Source organism: Grampus griseus (genome assembly GCF_964374135.1).
Source record: "Grampus griseus genome assembly, chromosome: 13".
Lineage (NCBI taxonomy): Eukaryota > Metazoa > Chordata > Mammalia > Artiodactyla > Delphinidae > Grampus > Grampus griseus.
In genome coordinates, this window is record NC_139007.1 from 45,480,044 (window position 1) to 45,499,552 (window position 19,509).

At 40.7% G+C, this 19,509-nt stretch overlaps 2 protein-coding genes across 2 annotated transcripts; one reads left to right on the plus strand and one right to left on the minus strand.

Moving 5' to 3' along the window:
- Positions 1-5,698: 5,698 nt before the first annotated feature.
- Positions 5,699-11,181, minus strand: TRAPPC3L (trafficking protein particle complex subunit 3L; the record flags this gene model as incomplete). Its single annotated transcript, XM_082668708.1, has 3 exons — positions 5,699-5,818; positions 8,937-9,122; positions 11,095-11,181. 3 exons carry the CDS (start codon positions 11,179-11,181, stop codon positions 5,699-5,701), a joined length of 393 nt encoding a protein of 130 aa, XP_082524834.1.
- A 141-nt stretch (positions 11,182-11,322) lies between these two features.
- On the plus strand, positions 11,323-16,215 carry CALHM5 (calcium homeostasis modulator family member 5). The gene is made up of 2 exons (XM_082668973.1): positions 11,323-11,873; positions 15,322-16,215. The coding sequence occupies exons 1-2, from the start codon at positions 11,334-11,336 to the stop codon at positions 15,727-15,729; spliced, it is 948 nt and encodes a 315-aa protein (XP_082525099.1). The 5' UTR covers positions 11,323-11,333; the 3' UTR covers positions 15,730-16,215.
- Positions 16,216-19,509: the final 3,294 nt, after the last annotated feature.

Sequence of the window (19,509 nt, forward strand, 5' to 3'; positions counted from 1 at the left end):
ATAACAAAATTCCATAGACTTGGTGGCTTAAACAACAAAACACATTTATCCCTCACAGTTCTGGAGGCTGGGAAGTTCAGTATCAAGGTGCCAGCAGATTCAGTTCCTGGTTTGCAGATGGCTGCCCTGTTGTATCCTCAGAAGGCCAGGAGAGAGGGATCTTATGTCTCTCTTCTTGTAAGAGAATTAATCCCATCATGAGGGCCTCACTCTCAAGACCTAATCTAATCTTCTTTCTTAAGCTGCCTCCTCTTCCTGCATCCCTCACCCAGTCTCCCAAGCTAGACACTCGGGAGACATTGCCAACTCCTTGGACTTCCGGTCCCATGAATAATACACTTAAGGCAGGCAAATTTAAGCCCTTTGTAGTTTCATATCCAACTCCTTTTCTCTCCCCGTTACCAACTTAATGCCTCACAGATTATTATGAAAATTAAGTGACATACCACATAATTAACGTGCCTAGCACCTGATAAAAATCTTAATTGAATCCCAAACCAAGAAAGCAGCATTTCCAGATGCTTCTATTGTTTGGCAAATACGGACCACTGGGAATTAGCACTTCCTCTTTTAAGTCATTAAAATCTATGTGGTTCACATGCTACAAGGAAATAGCAAGTCACTAAGTACAGTCTGCTGGCTTGAAAGATTCAGGCCACTTGGGAGGCTCCAGAAATCAGAAGGATTCCGAGTTGGAAATCCTCAAGTGACTCCGGATGTGACTTAAGTTTCCAGTAGAAATAGTTGAAGGAAGAACCTGAAATGTATGAGTTTTTTGTTTTTTTTAGGAGCTACCACTGATTGAAAATGTCTTTTTTCTATGAAATCTACTTTTTCTGGAACCTGTGCTCTGTGGATGCACACCATAATGCTCGTTCTATTCTCTCTGTCCTGTAACCTTTTCCTCTCTGTGAGGAAAAGAGCTATTGTCAATGCAAATTTTATTTCATTGAGCATTCAACCATGTGAAAAATGTAATAATAAGCAGTTTATTCTCTTTGGTACTCCAATATGTTGCAAATTATCTGACCTATCACATAGTTATCATGCAATGAACCTTGTTGCATTACTGTAACAGAAACCCAACTCTACTACTTAAGGAATATAGTAAATTTATTGCCTCATGTAACAGGCAGGTTTTTCTTCTCTTCAGTCCATTCAGCCTTGTCCCCCTCCCTATGTCAGCAGCAATGACTGTGGTCTGGGGAATGCCGTGTCACGATTGGCTTAGATCTGACTGGCAAGATTTTAAACTGGGAAAGAGCCACTGTACCTAGGTAATAGCAATGAAGCTGGGTGTATGGATGACTTCCTCTGAAGTAGATGGGTTGCGTTGCCTAATAAAATGCTGGGCACCTGAACAGAAACATGTCATTCTATTGGGACAGGGAAACATACAGGCAGCCAACAATTGTCCATACATGAAGAATAATTAAAATAAAGGAACTGAAACGGAGAATAAAAAAGGAAGTAAAGGAGCTTCAGGGAGACTTCTTTGGAAGAAAGAGAAGTGTATGTAGTGGAAACAGAGCTCCTAGAAGAAAAAATGGAAGACAAAAGAAACTGAAGGAAGAAAAGCAAAGAAAGATTTAATTGGGAAAAACAGAGTCTGAGTTTAAGGGAGAACAAGGAATTATCCTAGGACATTTATTTCTTAACTGTTTTTAGTGAAGGATTTCCAATGGTTGATGCGTTTTGTTTGTCTTCTGTCAGTGAAACACTTGAAAAATAAAATTTTGCCAATGATTATTGTGGCTATGGCTTGTTTTCAATTTTAGGGTAACTATTACTGATTGAATAAGAACGGTTTCCTTTTCAGATCATTCGAGGTGTGCATTATACTGGCTGCATCCCTTTTCTGTCAGCTGATTATTTGCCATAGCCACTGTAGGTTGACCATTGGTCATGTCCAGTTAAAGTTCTGGAAGGTTTACCAGAATGAGGAAGTGCAGCAACTGGACAGATTTTTTTTAAGGAATAGGCAACCAAGCCATGTAAAGAAAACTTGGTTCATTTTTTAAAAAGGGAGTCTTTTGTTGTCCCAGGTTTCTAGGACTGGGAGGGTGCCCTTTTCAGGGACTCCTTCAGTGTTACTGAGAAGAAATGAATTAGCCTCCATAGCTGGTGGACGAAGCTGTGAACTCTCACCACCACCCAGAGTCTACAGTCCCAACTCCAGAGACTCTTAACAATGAATAACATTATATCTTTCAGCATTTGCTGTGCTACTCGACATTTAGCAGGTCTTGGTTAAAGGGACCTCTTTGGTTACAAAAGTTTTAATGTTATATTTGCACTTCAAGTGTCTGGTTTTCCAAATTTCTGCTTTGGTCCTTCATAAACAAGGAGAAGAGGGAATTTTCCACTTATTCATAATAGTCCATTCCAACTGCTAAAGAGATTCAGGCTTCCAATAACTAATGGATGAAACTGAGAGATTTGAGAAGACAATAATTAAATGTGCAGGCTGCTGAGGGAAGTATGTCTGATTCCTGGCATCTTTAAACAGTGAACAGGCAACCAAGGCAGGTCTCCTCAGAAAACAGCTCGAGGAACCATCTGGTGGTGTCATTTGAATGGCACGAAACTATCCCTCTGTCCCAAACCTTTCTTCCCTTTGGCTGTGCCAAGATGACAGAAATCTCTGCATTGATTAAGGTTTGGGGTTCAGAGTGAAGGCTTTTATGAAATAAAAATAGTATATAACTCTGTAGTTACACTGTGCAATTTCCACAAGTTCTTTGTGTAAAGACTCAACTTTACACAAAGGCAATGAAAATACACTTGGAGCCCAGGGGGTGGTATGCAACCTTTCTTTACTATGAAGCATTTTTGTTTTTTTGAATCTTCATTCAGTTTGTGAAGAGATAGAATTTCATGCATCTCTGATGTTCTCTTTCTCTTTACCTTTTATCTTTTCTATTCATCTCCATGAACCTGGATCCTCCCCACTTATTCTTTGTGTCCAAGGTCAAGGAGATCCAATAGATCTTTGACTGGGAATTCTAGACCTGTGTACATATTACAGTAGCTGCAGCCACATATGGCTATTGCACACTTACAATGTGACTAGTGTGACTGAGGAAATGAATTTTTATTTTAGTTTAATTTTAATTAATTTAGATTTAAAAACTGAAGCTACTAAACAACACTAAACACAGTTTGATTGTTTTGGTAGGACTGCATTTTACTGTAAACTTTGAAAACTTAGCATTGAATTGAGATGTGCTAAAAGTGTAAAATACACACTAGAGTTCAAAGATTTAGTATAAAAAAGAATGTAAAATGTCTATAATCATTTTTATATTAGCTAAAAGTTGAAATAATATTTTGGATAATTAGTCTAAATAAAATATGTTGTTAAAATTTATGTTACCTGTTTCTTTTTACTTTTTTAATGTGGTTATTAGAAAATTTATATATGTGTCTCTCATAATTCTAATGAACAGCACTTTCTAGATTCTTGCATTCTTCAAGATGGAGCAATTCAAGATTGAATACAAACGAGCCATTCTCTTGGTTATATAGATCATCTTTCATAGCATAAATTCAATGCCAAGAGACTTGCCTCCCTCTCCAGGGTGAGGAAAACAAAAAAGTATGGAGAACAAACCCCATCTTGAAGCAATCACCAGTTCCAACACTCAGCACCACGGAGAGTATCAGATTAGCTGCCTTCGGGGGGTGGGTAATAAAAGGACCGGGAGAAGCAAATTTTGATGGCTGGGTTGGGAAAGAAAGGAGATGACGGTGTAGAAAAGTAGGAGAATATTCCAAGTCATGGAACATTTTCAAGACAGCTTGTTGAGTGCTAACTTCAGAGGGAGACCCTTAGACATGAATATCTTGGGTTTCTGGAGGGATGAGTGTACTATAGAGGAGAAAGAGGAAACTGAGCAGAAGATGGAAACATCCCAAAATAAGTTTTGGGGTGGATTGTCGACAAACATCCTTGAAGGCATCCGTTTAAAATCCATGGCTTACGATATCACTTCTGATATCAGATAACATTCTTCTTCCAGATTCTACTCCTGGTCTTCTGTGGCATTGGTTTGAAAGTCCTTCCATTGATGCTGCAGCTGCCCCAGTGACCTTATTTTGTCCTTAGTACCTACCTCAATGTCCTTTTGAAGAGATAGTTGAGTAGGTGGGAAACAAACAATTTCCCCATAGCCTTCTAAAGTCCAAAAATGTAGAATTTCAGTGGTGGTTGTTTATGTCATTTAAACTCACTGATATAATTTTAGATTTTTTTTTTTTTGGCGTACGCGGGCCTCTCACTGTTGCAGCCTCTCCCGTTGCAGAGCACAGGCTCCAGACGCGCAGGCTCAGCGGCCATGGCTTACGGGCCCAGCCGCTCTGCAGCATGTGGGATCTTCCCGGACCGGGGCACGAACTTGTGTCCCCTGCATCGGCATATGGACTCTCAACCACTGCGCCAACAGGGAAGCCCAATTTTAGATATTTACTACATCCAATCCTCTCATTTTACAGATAAGTGAGAGAGAGACAGACAGAGACAGAGACAGAGACTGGCAGAGAGACAGAGATGGAGAGAGGCTGAGAGATGATGTGCCTTGCCCAGGATTAGCCACTAGTCAGGATCAGCTGAAGCCACTAGAAACAGAACTGGGACTGTATCTTCAGGATCCTTGAGACCTAGTTGAGGTCTACCACTACCTTATTACTTACACCAGTTTTAACTGATGGTGCCACCCTAATTGGTACTTTTACTTATAATTTGAGTTCTCTGCAGAGCCTAGTAGATTCTGGACTGCTATATGCTTATGGTCTGGTAAAGATTATCATTTATTTAATCCAGTACATTTTGAATTTTAAAAATGTTCTGGTCACAAACAAAATACACTTTGTACGATTTTTAGGGGATAGAAATGATACTAAAGTTCCTAACTGAATAAGCTTTGGGATAAGAAAGTATTCTCAAAGAACATTCTTTACCTTTCATTTTATTTCCTGGCCTGACCATCGGTAATATTTCCTGAGAAAAGGAAGGAATTTGGTTATTACCAGCTATCTAAAAATTAAATGAATTAAAATTAAATGCTATTTTAAAATATTTCAGAATTAGCATTCAAATAAATAGCTTGCCTTGATGATTACAAGTCAAGAGTAGCTTCAGGAGGCCGAAGCTATAAGCCAAGCCTATATATGAGAAAAGTCATATCTACAGCTTCTCAAAAATATGGAAAATTGTCACAAATGGTACTGTTCCTATAGAGAATGCAATATACAGTATCTAGAAACTGTCTTTATATAGTGACATTGATATTGTATAATTTCATCCATTTTTCCAGTAAGAACTGTGATATTGTATAATTTCATCCATTTTTCCAGTAAGAACTGTGTAGGTCGTATACTTTTTTTTCATTACCATAAGAAAATGAAAAAAAACAGACTCTCTTAGGATGGATTATGTAATATGTAGAATTCATGCTTACTATTTTACAAGGAGTTATTTGTCTATGAAATCTTGCGGACTCGAGATTGAAAATGTGTGATTTACAAGCAAAGAAAAAAACAGCTTTAAATCTTAGTGCCCTGCATTTCAAATTTCTGGCTGATTTACAAGTCTTTTAAACCCCATGCTATTAAACAATTCAAAACTTCTATGGCTCTATATGTGCAGCTAATATTAACTGCTCAGCCAGCCAGCCTGTGGCATTTTGCATGCTATTCTTCATTTTTTCCGTCTGTATTTTTCCTCATCCAGCATTTTCAGAAATGTCATTCCTATTTCTGTCACACTGTCACCTTTTAGTCTGTTTTGCAAGAATGTAACATCAGCAGCTAAATGAACCTAGGAAAGACAAAAAGAAAAAACAAAGCAAAACAGGCCTGAGTCATTCAGGTTTAAAAAAAAACAACCTCTAATTTTTTCGGTCTTTATTTTCAGTTTGATTTACCCCATAAAGAGCTGACTTTCTTTACAAAATGATAAAAAAAGAGCTTTTTCTGTGGATGAAGGGCCCTTTACTGTGCGTCCTCCATTGATGATCTGGCTGTGGTCAGCTCTGTGTGTGAGTCTGCAAAGAGAGGGGTGGTCCAGGACAGGCTCAACCTGCTTGATTCTGGGGCAAGCCCAGGATGTGGGCCCCTTTTTGTTCACAGTGTGGGTCTAAACTAAGGCTCCATCTCAGGAAGAACACAAATTCCTAACTCAAAGATAGCCTTGACTCAATGTGCCTTGCCAAGCAGAACTTCCAAGGATAAATGGCTTCTTAAAATGATTTTTCTCCAATTGACTTGCTATAAATCACTCTGTCATTAGCTCAATAACATAATCACTTGTCCTAACAACATTTAGCAATTACTTATGGCTTTGAGAGCTGTGAAAAAACACCAACTAAATAAATTATAAGTATAAAATTAAAAATTGAAATTATAGACATGGATATTTGATACCCAGGTCTTCATTTCCACAATAAAGCATTTCTCATTTCCCAGACACTGAAGTAAACCCTAGGGCTTGCTTCTCTATTCATTAAAATATACTCACATTGGGCTTCTCTGGTGGCGCTGTGGTTGAGAGTCCGCCTGCCGGTACAGGGAACATGGGTTCATGCCCCGGTCTGGGAGGATCCCACGTGCTGCGGAGCGGCTAGGCCCGTGAGCCGTGACCACTAAGCCTGCGCGTCCAGAGCCTGTGCCCCGCAATGGGAGAGGCCACAACAATGAGAGGCCTGTGTACTGCAAAAAAAAAAAAAAAAAGAAAGAAAAAGAAATATATATGTGTATATATATATATATATATATATACTCACATAAGAGCAGCATATTGCTGACCTACCCTCAATAGAGTACCTGTTCAGCTATTTTAAGTCATTGGGATAGATAAGATATAAGCAAAATTACCTAGTAAAAAATACCTAGTAGTTAAATTATGACAAAGACAAAAACGATCTTATGGGGAAAAAATGAGAGTGAATTTAGCTTCCATATTTCAAAGTGCACTGTACATATGAACTACCATATGACCCAGCAATCCCACTATTGGGCATATACACTGAGAAAACCATAATTCAAAAAGAGTCATGTACCACAATGTTCATTGAAGCTCTATTTACAATAGCCAGGACATGGAGGCAACCTAAGTGTCCATCGAAAGACGAATGGATAAAAAAGATGTGACACATATATAAAATGGAATATTACTCAGCCATAAAAAGAAATGAAATTTGAGTTATTTGTAGTGAGGTGATGGACCTGGAGTCTGTCATACAGAGTGAAGTAAGTCAGAAAGAGAAAAACAAATACAATATGCTAACATATATATATGGAATCTAAAAAAAAAAAAAAAAGGTTCCAAAGAACCTAGGGGCAGGACAGGAATAGAGACGCAGACGTAGAGAATGGACTTGAGGACGTGGGGAGGGGGAAGGGTAAGCTGGGACAAAGTGAGAGAGTGGCATGGACATATATACACTGCCAAAGGTAAAATAGATAGCTAGTGGGAAGCAGCCGCATAGCACAGGGAGATCAGCTCAGTGCTTTGGGACCACCTAGAGGGGTGGGATAGGGAGGGTGGGAGGGAGATGCAACAGGGAGGGGATATGGGGATATATGTATATGTATAGCTGATTATACAGCAGCAACTAACACAACAATGTAAAGCAATTATACTCCAATAAAAATGTTTTAAAAAATACCTAGTAAAAGCAAATAATAAGTGAAAAAACCTGGGTCTAGTAGGCAGTTAATTAATATTTATTGAGTCTTATCTGACTCACTCCCCTCTCTCACTAAGAATTCCCTGGCCAACCAGCCTGCATTTGTTAAACCATAGACTTTGGTGTACCAACTTATCTGCTCCTGTAGCGTGCAAAAACCATGCTTTTGTGATTCTCACCATCCAATAGAAGGATGTACAATGCACTTTGAAATATGGAAGCTAAATTCACTCTCATTTCTTCCCCATAAGATCTTTTTTGTCTTTGTCATACTTTAACTGAAAATCAGTTAAAATATCAAAAAGACTACATTGAAATTGTTTGGATATTTGGGACCATATGATGTCTGATACATATTTGTCATTCAGCACATATAATCAACTGCTACCCATGAAAGCTGGAGACTTCTTTATCCTATTTCAGACCTGATTTTTTTCCCCAATCTATGTGTGAATCACACTGAACTAGTTCAACTTCCTTGTCCCTTGAACAAAATATTATTTTTGTGCCTTTGGGCAAGGTCCTCCTTTTACCTGGAATATTATTTTCCTCTTACCCCAAGACCTTCACCTAACTGCTTTTTGTCTTTCAGATGTCAGCTCAGAGATTCCGTAGGAAAGCTTCCCTGCCCACCTCCCACCCCACTCCACCCCACCCCATCCCAGGTCCTCCCGTGGCCCTAAGTCATTTGACTTCTCTACTGGACAGAAGATTCTTGAAGGGCAATAACTGTGTTTTGTTCATCTGTGTATGCTCCGTGCCTCTTAACAGATGCTGATCACTGTCTTGGTTAAATCAATGAATAATTCAGGTGTGGAAGCCAGCCTCCAAGATGGCCCACAATGACCCCGCCTCCTATCATTCAGGGAGTTCCCTCCAACGTTGTCCCAGAGTTGACAGCACCTGTTGTGATTAGAGCTACAAAGAGACCTATGTGACAAAGAACTTCATGAAGCCTCTAACCGACTGCGAGAAAGGCACTGAAGCCACGTGACCGAGCTTGGAAGTAGATTCCCAGCCTTAGTCAAGCCTTCAGAGACTGCAGCCCTGACCAACTGCTTGACTGCATGTGCATTAAGCTGTGAAAGGCTTTGAATCACAGCCACCTAGCAAAGCTGCTACCAGATTCCTGATCCTCAGAAACTGTGTGAGATAATAAATATTTGTTGTTTTAAGAGGCTGCATTTGGGGGTAGTTACACTGCACTAGATAATGAATATACCTGGCAAAGTAGAGTCTGTGCCTTACCATTTCCAGGGCCCCTCTGATAATCCCACAGAGTAAACTGCAGTAGCACAGAGAAGATCGCCCAGCAGGGAGCTCTTCCACAAACTCCACCAGAGGATTCTTTTCTGGAATCAGCGAAAATTCATTTCTGCTTGAATTGTTACAGGTCACACTTGGTGTAGTTCCCAAGTACATCTTGAAAGCAACCTAGTAAACAGGAAAAAATTTACAAAACTTGGTCTAGAACAAAGAACTGTTAGTAAGGCACCCAAATACCCTTTTCCAGGCACAATGGTTAAGCTCGTGGCGTGTGTAGTCAGAAAGCTTGGGTTCACACTCAGCTTTGAAATTTACTGACCCTCTGACTTGGACAACCCTTCAACCCTTTTATTTTCATGGAGTATCCTAAAGGACAAGTTTTCTATGGAAATAATATGGTTTATGAAACTTAGAGTTAAGGCATCATTTTTGAAAAAATCTTTTTCAAAAGTGAATATCCTTTAGGAGAGTAAGAAATTAAAATATTACCAATCATCAGCATACTAGCATAATGTTTGTCACATGTGCCTAGTAAAGGATAAGATCCTGAATTAGAAGGGACCCAAGACACACCTGCCACAACAGGAAGGCGACAGAGCAGAGGGCAGAGGGTGCCATGGGAAGATTAAACCCAAGGGTGTGTTTTGGGAAGTGGAGGGAGCCGTAGCACCAACGATGACAAGCCTCTGAGAAGGAACAAGGGTTAGTGGTGGGAGGCACATAAGTGAGTCATAACGCAGCTTCTCAAAAAAGTCTGCTGTTTTAAAGCTGAAAGAATTCTACAATGTAGAGATAGAGGAAGCCTTGGAGACTATTTCTTGCATACCTCCAGTTTCTCAAATGAGTAAACTGGGACTCAGAGAAGTAAAATGACGTGGCTAAGTTTACATTGTAACTTAGTTCCCTGGCTTCCAGTCCAAGGGACTTCCTTGTCACAAAATATACAGGCCTGGAATCTGAAGTTCATTAATGGAAATTTTCAGCTTGACTGTTGTCTTTCAAGTGCCTTAATTAATTTAATTTTAAAATTAAAAGCAGTGTAGGACAGATATGGGGACAATTTCCTTAAATTATTTATAATTAGAAGTACTAGAAGTTTCACCATTCATCCATTCATTCAATAGTACTCATTGAGTACTGTGCCTGTCTAGCACAGTGCCTGGCACACTGTGTAGTGCAGTGTGGAGTTCGATAACTATTTGAAAAATGAATTATTGAGTAAGCATCCATTCTGTGTTTGACATTGTATTTATGCCCAGAATACAAAATGTAATAAGATGTAGTTCCTGTTTTATAAGAGCTCACAGTTAAAGAGGAGCTATAGATATTAAAAAAATAACTGCAATACTATAAGCTCTGCAAGTACAATGTTATATATTTGGTAGCAACCCTTGAAATATTCACAGAATAAGAAGCTTCTACCCTGTTTATGAATATTGAGTGAAAGTTTGCCAGGTGGACAAGGTCAGGTGTGTGTGTGTTGTGGGGTGCGGGGATATTCCAGATAGAAGGAACATGTCAAGGGCATGAAATACCATGATGAGGTTCAGGGGAAGTTGGCATCTATCAATTTGTGGGCAACAGGGAGCCCCAAAGGTGTGAGTAGGCTAGGGAGGAACTGGTTTTCTGTTTTAGAGGGATCTCCTTTATGTCAGCATAGAGGATGGATTTAGGGTTGAGAATGGGGGTGGTCATGAGGTCAAAGGCAGAGATACCAATCAAGAGGTTACTATGAAAGTCTAGGAAAGAAATGAGTAGGACTCTTCTCACTTTGTCTTTCATTCAAAACTCAAACTCTCCCTGAACTTTTCCATATAAATTTCAAATAGCCCAACTCCTAAAATTTGGTTTCAGTCACTAGTCAGTTAAAGAGGATGTAAAATGAATCTTCCAGATCTTAAGTCAAAGTGCAAAAGTCTTAAGCAACAAGAGAAAAATACCATCATGAAAGTCTAGGCTAGGAGGCTTGATTCAATGGCTCTCAATCAATTGGCTGAAACCCTATTTCTGCTAATGTTGATTCCTCTGGTTGGAAAATTCCTAGACTATTACTATCTGCAGAGTCGCAATTTCTTTCTGATTCTCAATCCAAGCCACATGGAAATAACACAAAAATGGAGGCTGTTCACTTTGAATTTACTCTAATTCTCAGTGTTTTGGCTCTAGTTTCATGGCCTAATATCCACCAGTAGGAGGCATTATCTGAACACTGTTGGGAAATATTCATTCCTAGGGAATGACATTGTTTCCTTATCTGGCTGAATTCAGTCTGAGAAGGACTGTTGCTTCTAACGAAGAAAGAGCTCCACCCTCGGCCACTGCCACAGCTGCTCTGCCAATAAGTAAGAGCAAAGCGTTTTCCCTTTGTGTATCTCCATCATGGATGCTTTTCAGGGGATTTTAAGATTCATCCTCAACCGGAAAACTGTTATTGGCTACAGCTTTTTGGCTCTGCTGACTGTGGGAGGTGAGCGTCTCTTTTCACTCGTGGCTTTTAAGTGTCCCTGCAGCACTGAGAACGTGGTGTACGGATTGGTTTTCCTTTTTGCTCCTGCCTGGGTGTTACTGATCCTGGGATTCTTTCTGAACAACAGGTCATGGAGACTCTTCACAGGCTGCTGTGTGAATCCCAGGAAAATCTTCCCCAGGGGCCACAGCTGCCGCTTCTTCTATGTCCTCGGTCAGATCACTCTGAGTTCATTGGTGGCTCCAGTAATGTGGCTTTCTGTGGCTTTGCTCAATGGGACGTTTTATGAATGTGCCATGAGTGGGACCAAAAATTCCAGACTCCTGGGGCTGATTTGCAAGGGCAAGCCCGAAGAGTGCTGGGACGAACTTCACAAGGTACCTTGTGGCAAAATCAGCATGACCCATACAGACAACGAAGAACTGAAACTGTCCCTGCAAGCCCAGTCTCAGGTAAGAAAGGACAAACATGACTTTTTTTCTTTTTTTCCCCAGAGTGAGCTTGAAGTGTTCTCTCTGTACTCTGTTGAGCCAGGGCTGAGTTTGAATCCTCCTAAAACATTTTGAAACTAAATGGAAATTGGAACACGGGGCAGCATTAAGACAATCTGAGGAAAAGCTTTTCAGTGGTTGCTTGGCTAGTAATATTGCTGATTGGATTGTTTTTTCCATTTCTGAAAAGAAATCTCCTCTGAGTTATACATACGTAAATACTTATGTATTTTAAGACAATCTCTCTGGGTTGATTTTGTAAATAATGCATGACACTAACTCATAATAGAGTGCTAATGGCAGAGTAATTAGAAGTTACTGCCTTTTATTAATTATTTTCAAACTGGTTTCTCAGAAAAACACACGTATCTATTAAAATATAGCTGAACGAAATAAGATAATACTTTCCAAAGCCGCACATAATACAATGAGTGTAGAGATTCCCTTGCATGATTTCTGGCAACTGCTATCTCTATGTATAAATATTGTCGGGATGGAGGAGAACTTCCTGTATAAAGTGGGGGTTGGCAGTCTCTCAATAGCCTTCAGTGAAACGGGACCATATTCTCCAGGGAGGTTTCGTCCTGTGCTCTGTGCTCTACAGCTAAAAAAGTTCTTACATTATTTTAGAAGCTCAAGATTTGGGGCACTGTTTTATTTAACAGCAGGAAATTGTAGCTTTACCTAATTGACACAAGGAAGTAGCTTGTCATCCTTCCAGGTACGTGAGCACAAATCCAGATGTGAGCCTGGCCCTGGCCTCAGGAAAAGACTGAATTCCTACTTGTGAGGAGTAGGAATGACATTCCCCAAATCAAAACAAGCAATAAGAGTAGGTAAATAGATCCACAGTTTTGTCAGGAATGCTATTTGTTTAAGAATAAATGTGCTGAAAATAGTGTAATTTTATTTTTTTTCAGCATAGACTTGCCTTTTCAACAACACATCAAGGCAAAATCTTTTTCTAAAATCATACTTTCCAAAACTGGTTGGTGATATAGTCATACTCTCTTCATAAACTGCTAAGCCTAAAAATGCTCCCCAAACAAAATCTTTTGTTTCATGCATAAAGCGCATCTTAGATAAAAACATGCCAGGCTCCCTTCTTTGGTTGAAGGAAGGTATTAATTACAAATGTTATGATACAATGAGTGATGTATGATTTGTGTCCTCGGGCACCAGGCTCCATTCAGGTAGATCCAAACACTTGTCACTGTGTGAACTTTTCTTCTCTAAACAGAGACATAAGGAAATCATGCACATCCTCCCATAGCTTAGCCTGGGCACGCTGACCTGTTTACTTTTCAGAGGAATGAGAGGGGCCTGGGGCTGATTCCTAGAAGAGGCATAAGAGATGTGGACAAAGGGAGCTGTGTCACAGCAGGTGCTGACTACAGTGCTTCCCACAGGCAGGAGCGACAAAGAGTCCAGACCAACAGCTGGGTGTGCGGCTGGGGGTAAAAGGTGCCGCGTCCATGGGTGGAGCAGAGAAGTGAATCCAGCTGGGTGGTTTGCTATTCCTCAGGAAGGTAGGGTAGAGCAGTGGCAAGAACTCCGTCTTGGAGTTCGCTCTCCTTGGGTTTGAATACTGATTCTACCACTTACCAGCTATGTGGCCCAGAGCTACTGGTATGACCCCTCAGGGTCCCAGTTTCCTCATAGTTTCCTCCTACCTGGGAGGGGTGCCAGAAGGAATAGTAGATGATGGACATAAATGGATATAAAGCTGCTGGCACGGAGTAAGTGTTCTAAACTGACGAGAAAAACGCCAGGGTTTCAGGGAGAAGACTCGTGCAGAACGGGACACTCTTGAGGGCTGGGGTGGGAGCATCCACCATGTCTAGGTAGACGCTGGGTACCATGAATTTGGGAAGAACAGAGGGCTCAGTGCTCAGTGCTCAGTGCTCAGGTGAGAGCGAGTCGAAGGTAAGGTCATGCAATGGGGGAGGGGGAGTCTGAAGCTGATCAAACAGTTGACGACACAGCAGCATTGGTTCAGATACTGAGGTGGGATGGCCTACGGGCCTACAGGAGAACCTGTGTGGAAAAAGAAAGGTAGGGGTTAAAGAAAAGAGGAAGATCCAAGGGAGCTAAGCACAAGTGACTAAAGTAAATGTGAGGACTTTTCACACGATGGAAGCTGTGCTTCATTTGTTAAATCACATCAGAAAGATATCCTGTGTTCAGTAATGCTTTTACATAGACATGGATACATTGGAAAAGTAGCAGCACATGACAATGGCTGATACTGAGTCACGTGTATGTCTACATCGTCTCATTTTAATGCCCCAAATTACCCTCTGAGGTAGGTAAGCCCCACTTTACAACTGAGAATCCTGAGGCATGGAGAATAGCCACAGAAAGGAGAAAGTTGAGATTTAAACCCAACTAGTGGCAACCCAGAATTAACATTCATGTGGGGTCTGGGACCCTGCACAATGACCTCCATAGTCTGGAGTTGGAGTTTGGGAAACACTTGTTTAAAGCATTGGAGCATATTTGTGGTTCTGTTACGGTCTGAATGGGTTCATTTGCAGATTGTTTCTGTGTTCAGATAGGCCCATCTGCTGAGAAATACTAAGGGCCATCTAACTAAAATGTCAAGAGAAACTTTGAAAGAGCTTTGTTAGCTGTCCACATATGAAATTAATTCCAATTGTGAAAAATATAATTAGAACAACAAAAAATTTAGAAGATAAGTTGAGCTGCTTAGACTTCTGCTTTTAAAGTTCAGAAAAAACCCCCAGCAGAACCATTTCGTATTCAAAGAGGAATTTGTTTTTTCCAATTACCCAAATTCAGAACCAGCAAATCCTGAAGGTTTGCAATGACTCTATTTTTTTTTTCTTGGCTTTTATGCAGGCTTCCAATTCTTATAGCTTCAGTTTCCTTATTGTGTTACGTTTGTCTCACTTTATCCTGGATAATGAGTGATGATATTTCTGTCAGGGAGGGTCTGCTGTTCTCTGCAAACAATGTAACATGGGAAAAATCAGTCACGGGTCCTGAATATGCACGTATCAACGCCTGAAAGCACTCCGCTAAGGAACTGGTCATTTGCTCAAATGAGCGCATTTACTCATGCACAGAATTCTTCCCTCTAATAGCTAGTACTGTTTGAGGGCTTGGTTTTCCCAGTTCTTGGATAATCTATATTTTTGCTCATTTCCATTTGCCTACCTTCTGGGTCTTTCTTTGCATACCAGCAATGGTGGGTAGGATGGAGAATAGAGGTTAGGTAAACCCCAACTTTATTTGACTGTAAAAAAAACCTGTCGTTAGTAATTAAGAGGAAGGATTTCAACCGAGGTCTGATATTAAATTAGCCATACACTTCCCCATAACACTACCCCGGCTCCCGGAGAAGTGGCTTTGCTTTGGAGGTCCTCAATATTTCTTTCTTTCTAAGATTCTAGGCTGGTTCCTGATTTGTTCAGCAGCTTTCTTCTCTCTGCTCACTGCTTGTTATGCTCGCTGCCGATCAAAAGTTAGCTACCTTCAGCTGAGGTTTTGGAAGACGTATGCACAAACGGAGAAGGAGTACTTGGAAAATACGCTCCTGGACTATGCCAAAAAGCTGAGTGAGAGGAACCTGAAATGCTTCTTCGAAAACAAGAGGCCAGAGGTCTTCTCCATGCCTACCTTTGCGGCCTGGGAGTCTGCTTCAGAGCTGCATTCTTTCCACCCAAACCAGCAGCATTACAGCGCCCTCCACAGGGTGGTGGAAGATGGTCTGGAACTTCGCCCTGAGGATGATGAGACTACAATGGTGCTTGTGGATGCTTCTCAAAATGTGCAGCTCACCGACCGTCACTGACTCGTGGTGTCTAGACATCTTCCTACTGCGTCAACAGCTACCCGAGCATCTCTGCGTTTTCTCACATTTAGCGTTTCTTTATAAGACAATAACGCAAAGGCAAGCAGCTTTGCAGCTCCCAGCTGCAGGCAGTGTCATGTGCTCAAACTGATGCTGAGTGACCGGCCAAGGATGGTGACAGAGGTGCTGCCGCATTTGTCGGGGGTTGGGCTCAGGGGCTTCAAGTTCTAAGATTTTATGATTGACAGTGAGATTCATGCAAGAAGGTCTGCCACTCTGTGTAAATATGGTCATGGCATCCGGGGGTAGCAGTGGTGACTTGGGAGTGAGTGTGGTACTCTTAACAGACTTCTGTAGAGTGGGATCTGCAGTGTAGTTGGTAGAAATCCTCACTCAGTAAATCTATCCTACTGCCTTTCAAGGATGTGTGAAATTCTATCATTTGAAATTCATTTCCTTGGAATCTGAAGACACCGGTTCTCAAAATAACACATTAAAAGAATATGATGCATAAAATTCAGAGCTTTTCACATGTCTCCACTATGCACTGAAAGTAGACCCCTACGGTCAGGGCTGTATTATGACTTTTGTGGGCTCTAGGTACTTTTGCCTTCATGAAACCATTTCTACATTAAAAAATACACATACACACAAGCACAAATATACATATATATATTTATGACTATTGATATAGACACATATTACTATTACATGTTAAAACTTTTTTTCAACCTTGAAGTTCATTTATTTCCTGTGACTTTATAAGAAACTAAAAACACTTTTGTGGGCACTTATAGAATGCAAATTTTGCATTCTATTATGTAATATATCCACATTAGTTTAACTATACAGATATATTAATTCCCTCTAAATCTCTGAGTGGGATTGATATTTAAGGGAGAGGCACCATGTTCTATGCTGTGGCTCACATCTTATACCACAGAGAGTCCTTGCCTCCTAGTTGGAGAATCCTGCGGATGAACTCCTTATTACTACGGAACATTATCCCAAATTGGGGAAAGGATCCTATAGGTATAAGACCTGAAACAACATATCCTTGGGAACTTGGAGGTGCAGAGTCAGGTTGTGTGTGTGTGTGTGTGTGTGTGTGTGTGTGTGTGTGTGTGTGTAGGTGGGAGAGTGGGAGGTGGGGGCTGTGATGTTGCACTATTTGAAATATTGTTTGGGTTTTAAACATGGTATGTGATAAATGTTTAACAACTGGCTCTCAAAAAAAAAAAAAACAACAACAACCCTGATTTGAAGTGTTTGCCAATTTCTATGATGTAATTTCAAGTTACCAAGGTGATGTCACTGAAAGCAGAGTTAGGAAGAGATGCTAACTATGGGCTCTATGAGCCAGAACTTTCTAAGAAGTTTTTTATAGCTAGTATTTTTTTTTTTTTTGCATTTACTTTGACTCTAGCCAGACCATCTCCCGTGCAACTTTGGTGCATCTGAGTTTCACTGTAATAAAACCTAACCATGGGAAATTAAACTTGGCTCAGTGGCTCCAATTGAGAGATGGAGTCTCTTTCTCTTCTTGATTCTGACCTTAATGAACCAATAGAATGTAGCAGAAGTGAATCTAGATTGCAGAATTGTTGCAGCTTATGCCTTGGTCTCTGGCAATGCTCAGCCTGGTAAAAGCCAGCCACCATGTAAGAAGTCCAATTACCCTGAGAGCGCCAAGCTCAGAAGAAAGCCAAGCTAGCCAAATGGAGAGAGAGAGAGAGAGAGAGAGAGAGAGAGAGAGATTAAAAAGAGTTAGTTGGCTAACTCCAACACTTTGAGTCATTCTATTGATAGGTTAGGTAAAGTACCAGGAATCTGAGTGAAGAAGTCATTTTGGACATTCCAGCCTCAGTAGACAAGACATGGAGAAGAACCAGGGGACCCAACCGACAGCCAGAAAAAAGGTCCCAGGTCTATTGTCTGAGTGAAGTCATTCCAGCCATCAGACTTTCGAGCCACACCATCTGAGGCTGCAGACATTACAAAGGGGTCCCCACTATGTCCTGTCCAAATCCCTGATCCAGAAAATCATGAGCTTAAAAAAATATTTGTTGTTTTAAGCCATCAGATTTGGGGGCGCTATGAAGTAAGATAGCCTGAACACTAATATGTGAAAATCAGAATTTATTAAAAGAGAGAAATTAGAGGCAAATTGAATTTATACATAGATTTATACCAAAATTCTCCCTATGCATAGGTGTTTCCTTAATAATTTTTTCCTCTTGATTTCAGGAAGCAGTATATCCTCTATGGAATGATTTGATAGATGCTGAATAGGTACCTCTCCAAACTAGCTGCACCAAAGCCTGAAATTCATTTTTAATGATTTTGGTTTGAAAGGAACACACTGATGTGAGTTAATTCAGTTTAAAATAAATAACTGAGAGGAGAAACATACTATTATCATTAATACCTAGAAGAAAATGGCAGTAGAAGGCACAGGATAGGTTGGCCTTGAGTAAAAGCTAGAAACAGATTGGTCTTCTAGGCTTGCTCCTCAAAGTGTTGCCTTCAAACCACAGCATCAGTAAACGAGGGAGCTGTTAGAAATGCAGAACCAGACCCCATCCTAGACCTGTTGAATCAAGCCTGCTGTTAAACGAGATCTTAGGTGATTCCTACGCAACTTAAATTTTAGAAGTGCTGGAGTGGTGGTTCTCAAACTTTAACGCATGCCAAAATCATCCAGAGGGCTTGTTAACATGTAGATTGCTGAGCCCAAGTGTCTGATTTGGTAGGTTTGGGGGCAGAATTTGCATTTCTAACAAGTTATCAGGTGCTGCTGCGCTGTTCTAGGGATCACATCTTGAGAACAACTGCTCTAAAGCAGGGGTCCCCAGCTGCCGGTCCGTGCCTTGTTAGGAACCAGGCCGCACAGCAGGAGGTGAGCAGCGGGCAAGCGAGCGAAGCTTCACCTGCCGCTCCCCATCGCCCCCCATCACTCACATCACCGCCTGCACCATCCCTTCCAAACCCCGGTCTGTGGAAAAATTGTCTTCCACAAAACCGGTCCCTGGTGCCGAAAAGGTTGGAGACCACTGCTCTAAAGCACAAAGCAGGCCACACCAAGGAAGGAAGCCTAGAAGAACTTCAGAATCTTGGGCCCCACCCCAGACCTACTGAATTAGACTTTATGCTGTTATCAACCTGAGAACATGGGGTAACTTTCCATGTATTTTCTGTTTATTCAAGGTGACCTTTTATCCCTTAATGATATTTTAAAGTTTTCCTCACGTAAGTTTTGCAAGCACTGTGCATTTGTAGGTAACTTCTTTGCTGCTAGTCTAATGGTTTCTTTTTCCTGTGATATTTTCTAAGTGATGGTTATTTGAGTACATGGAAAAGCTATTACTTTATGCATATTAGTTTTATACCACTATACCTTACTGATTTTTAAATTATCTTATTCTTCGTAGAGCTTTTCAGAATTAGAAAATAAATATTTTGCAACCCCTAATGACATAATGGATCTGGACAACAAATAATGAATTCTGAACTACCAGGTGAAGGCGGGATGGGTGAGGAACATGCAACTTGAAGCCACTCCTCTGTCTTAGCATCCCTAAAAATGGGACAACCACACATTATGTGACTCCTTATGTTATGCAGTGCAAGAGTAAGTACACAGTACAACTTGTGAAATAGTGTTTCCTAAAATAACTAAATCTGACTCTAATCAAGATCTTACTCTTAGTTTATAGGAAATGTAGGCAAGAGAAAACAAGTTAATTAACACCATAAGGAAGCAACCAAGTAAATATAGAA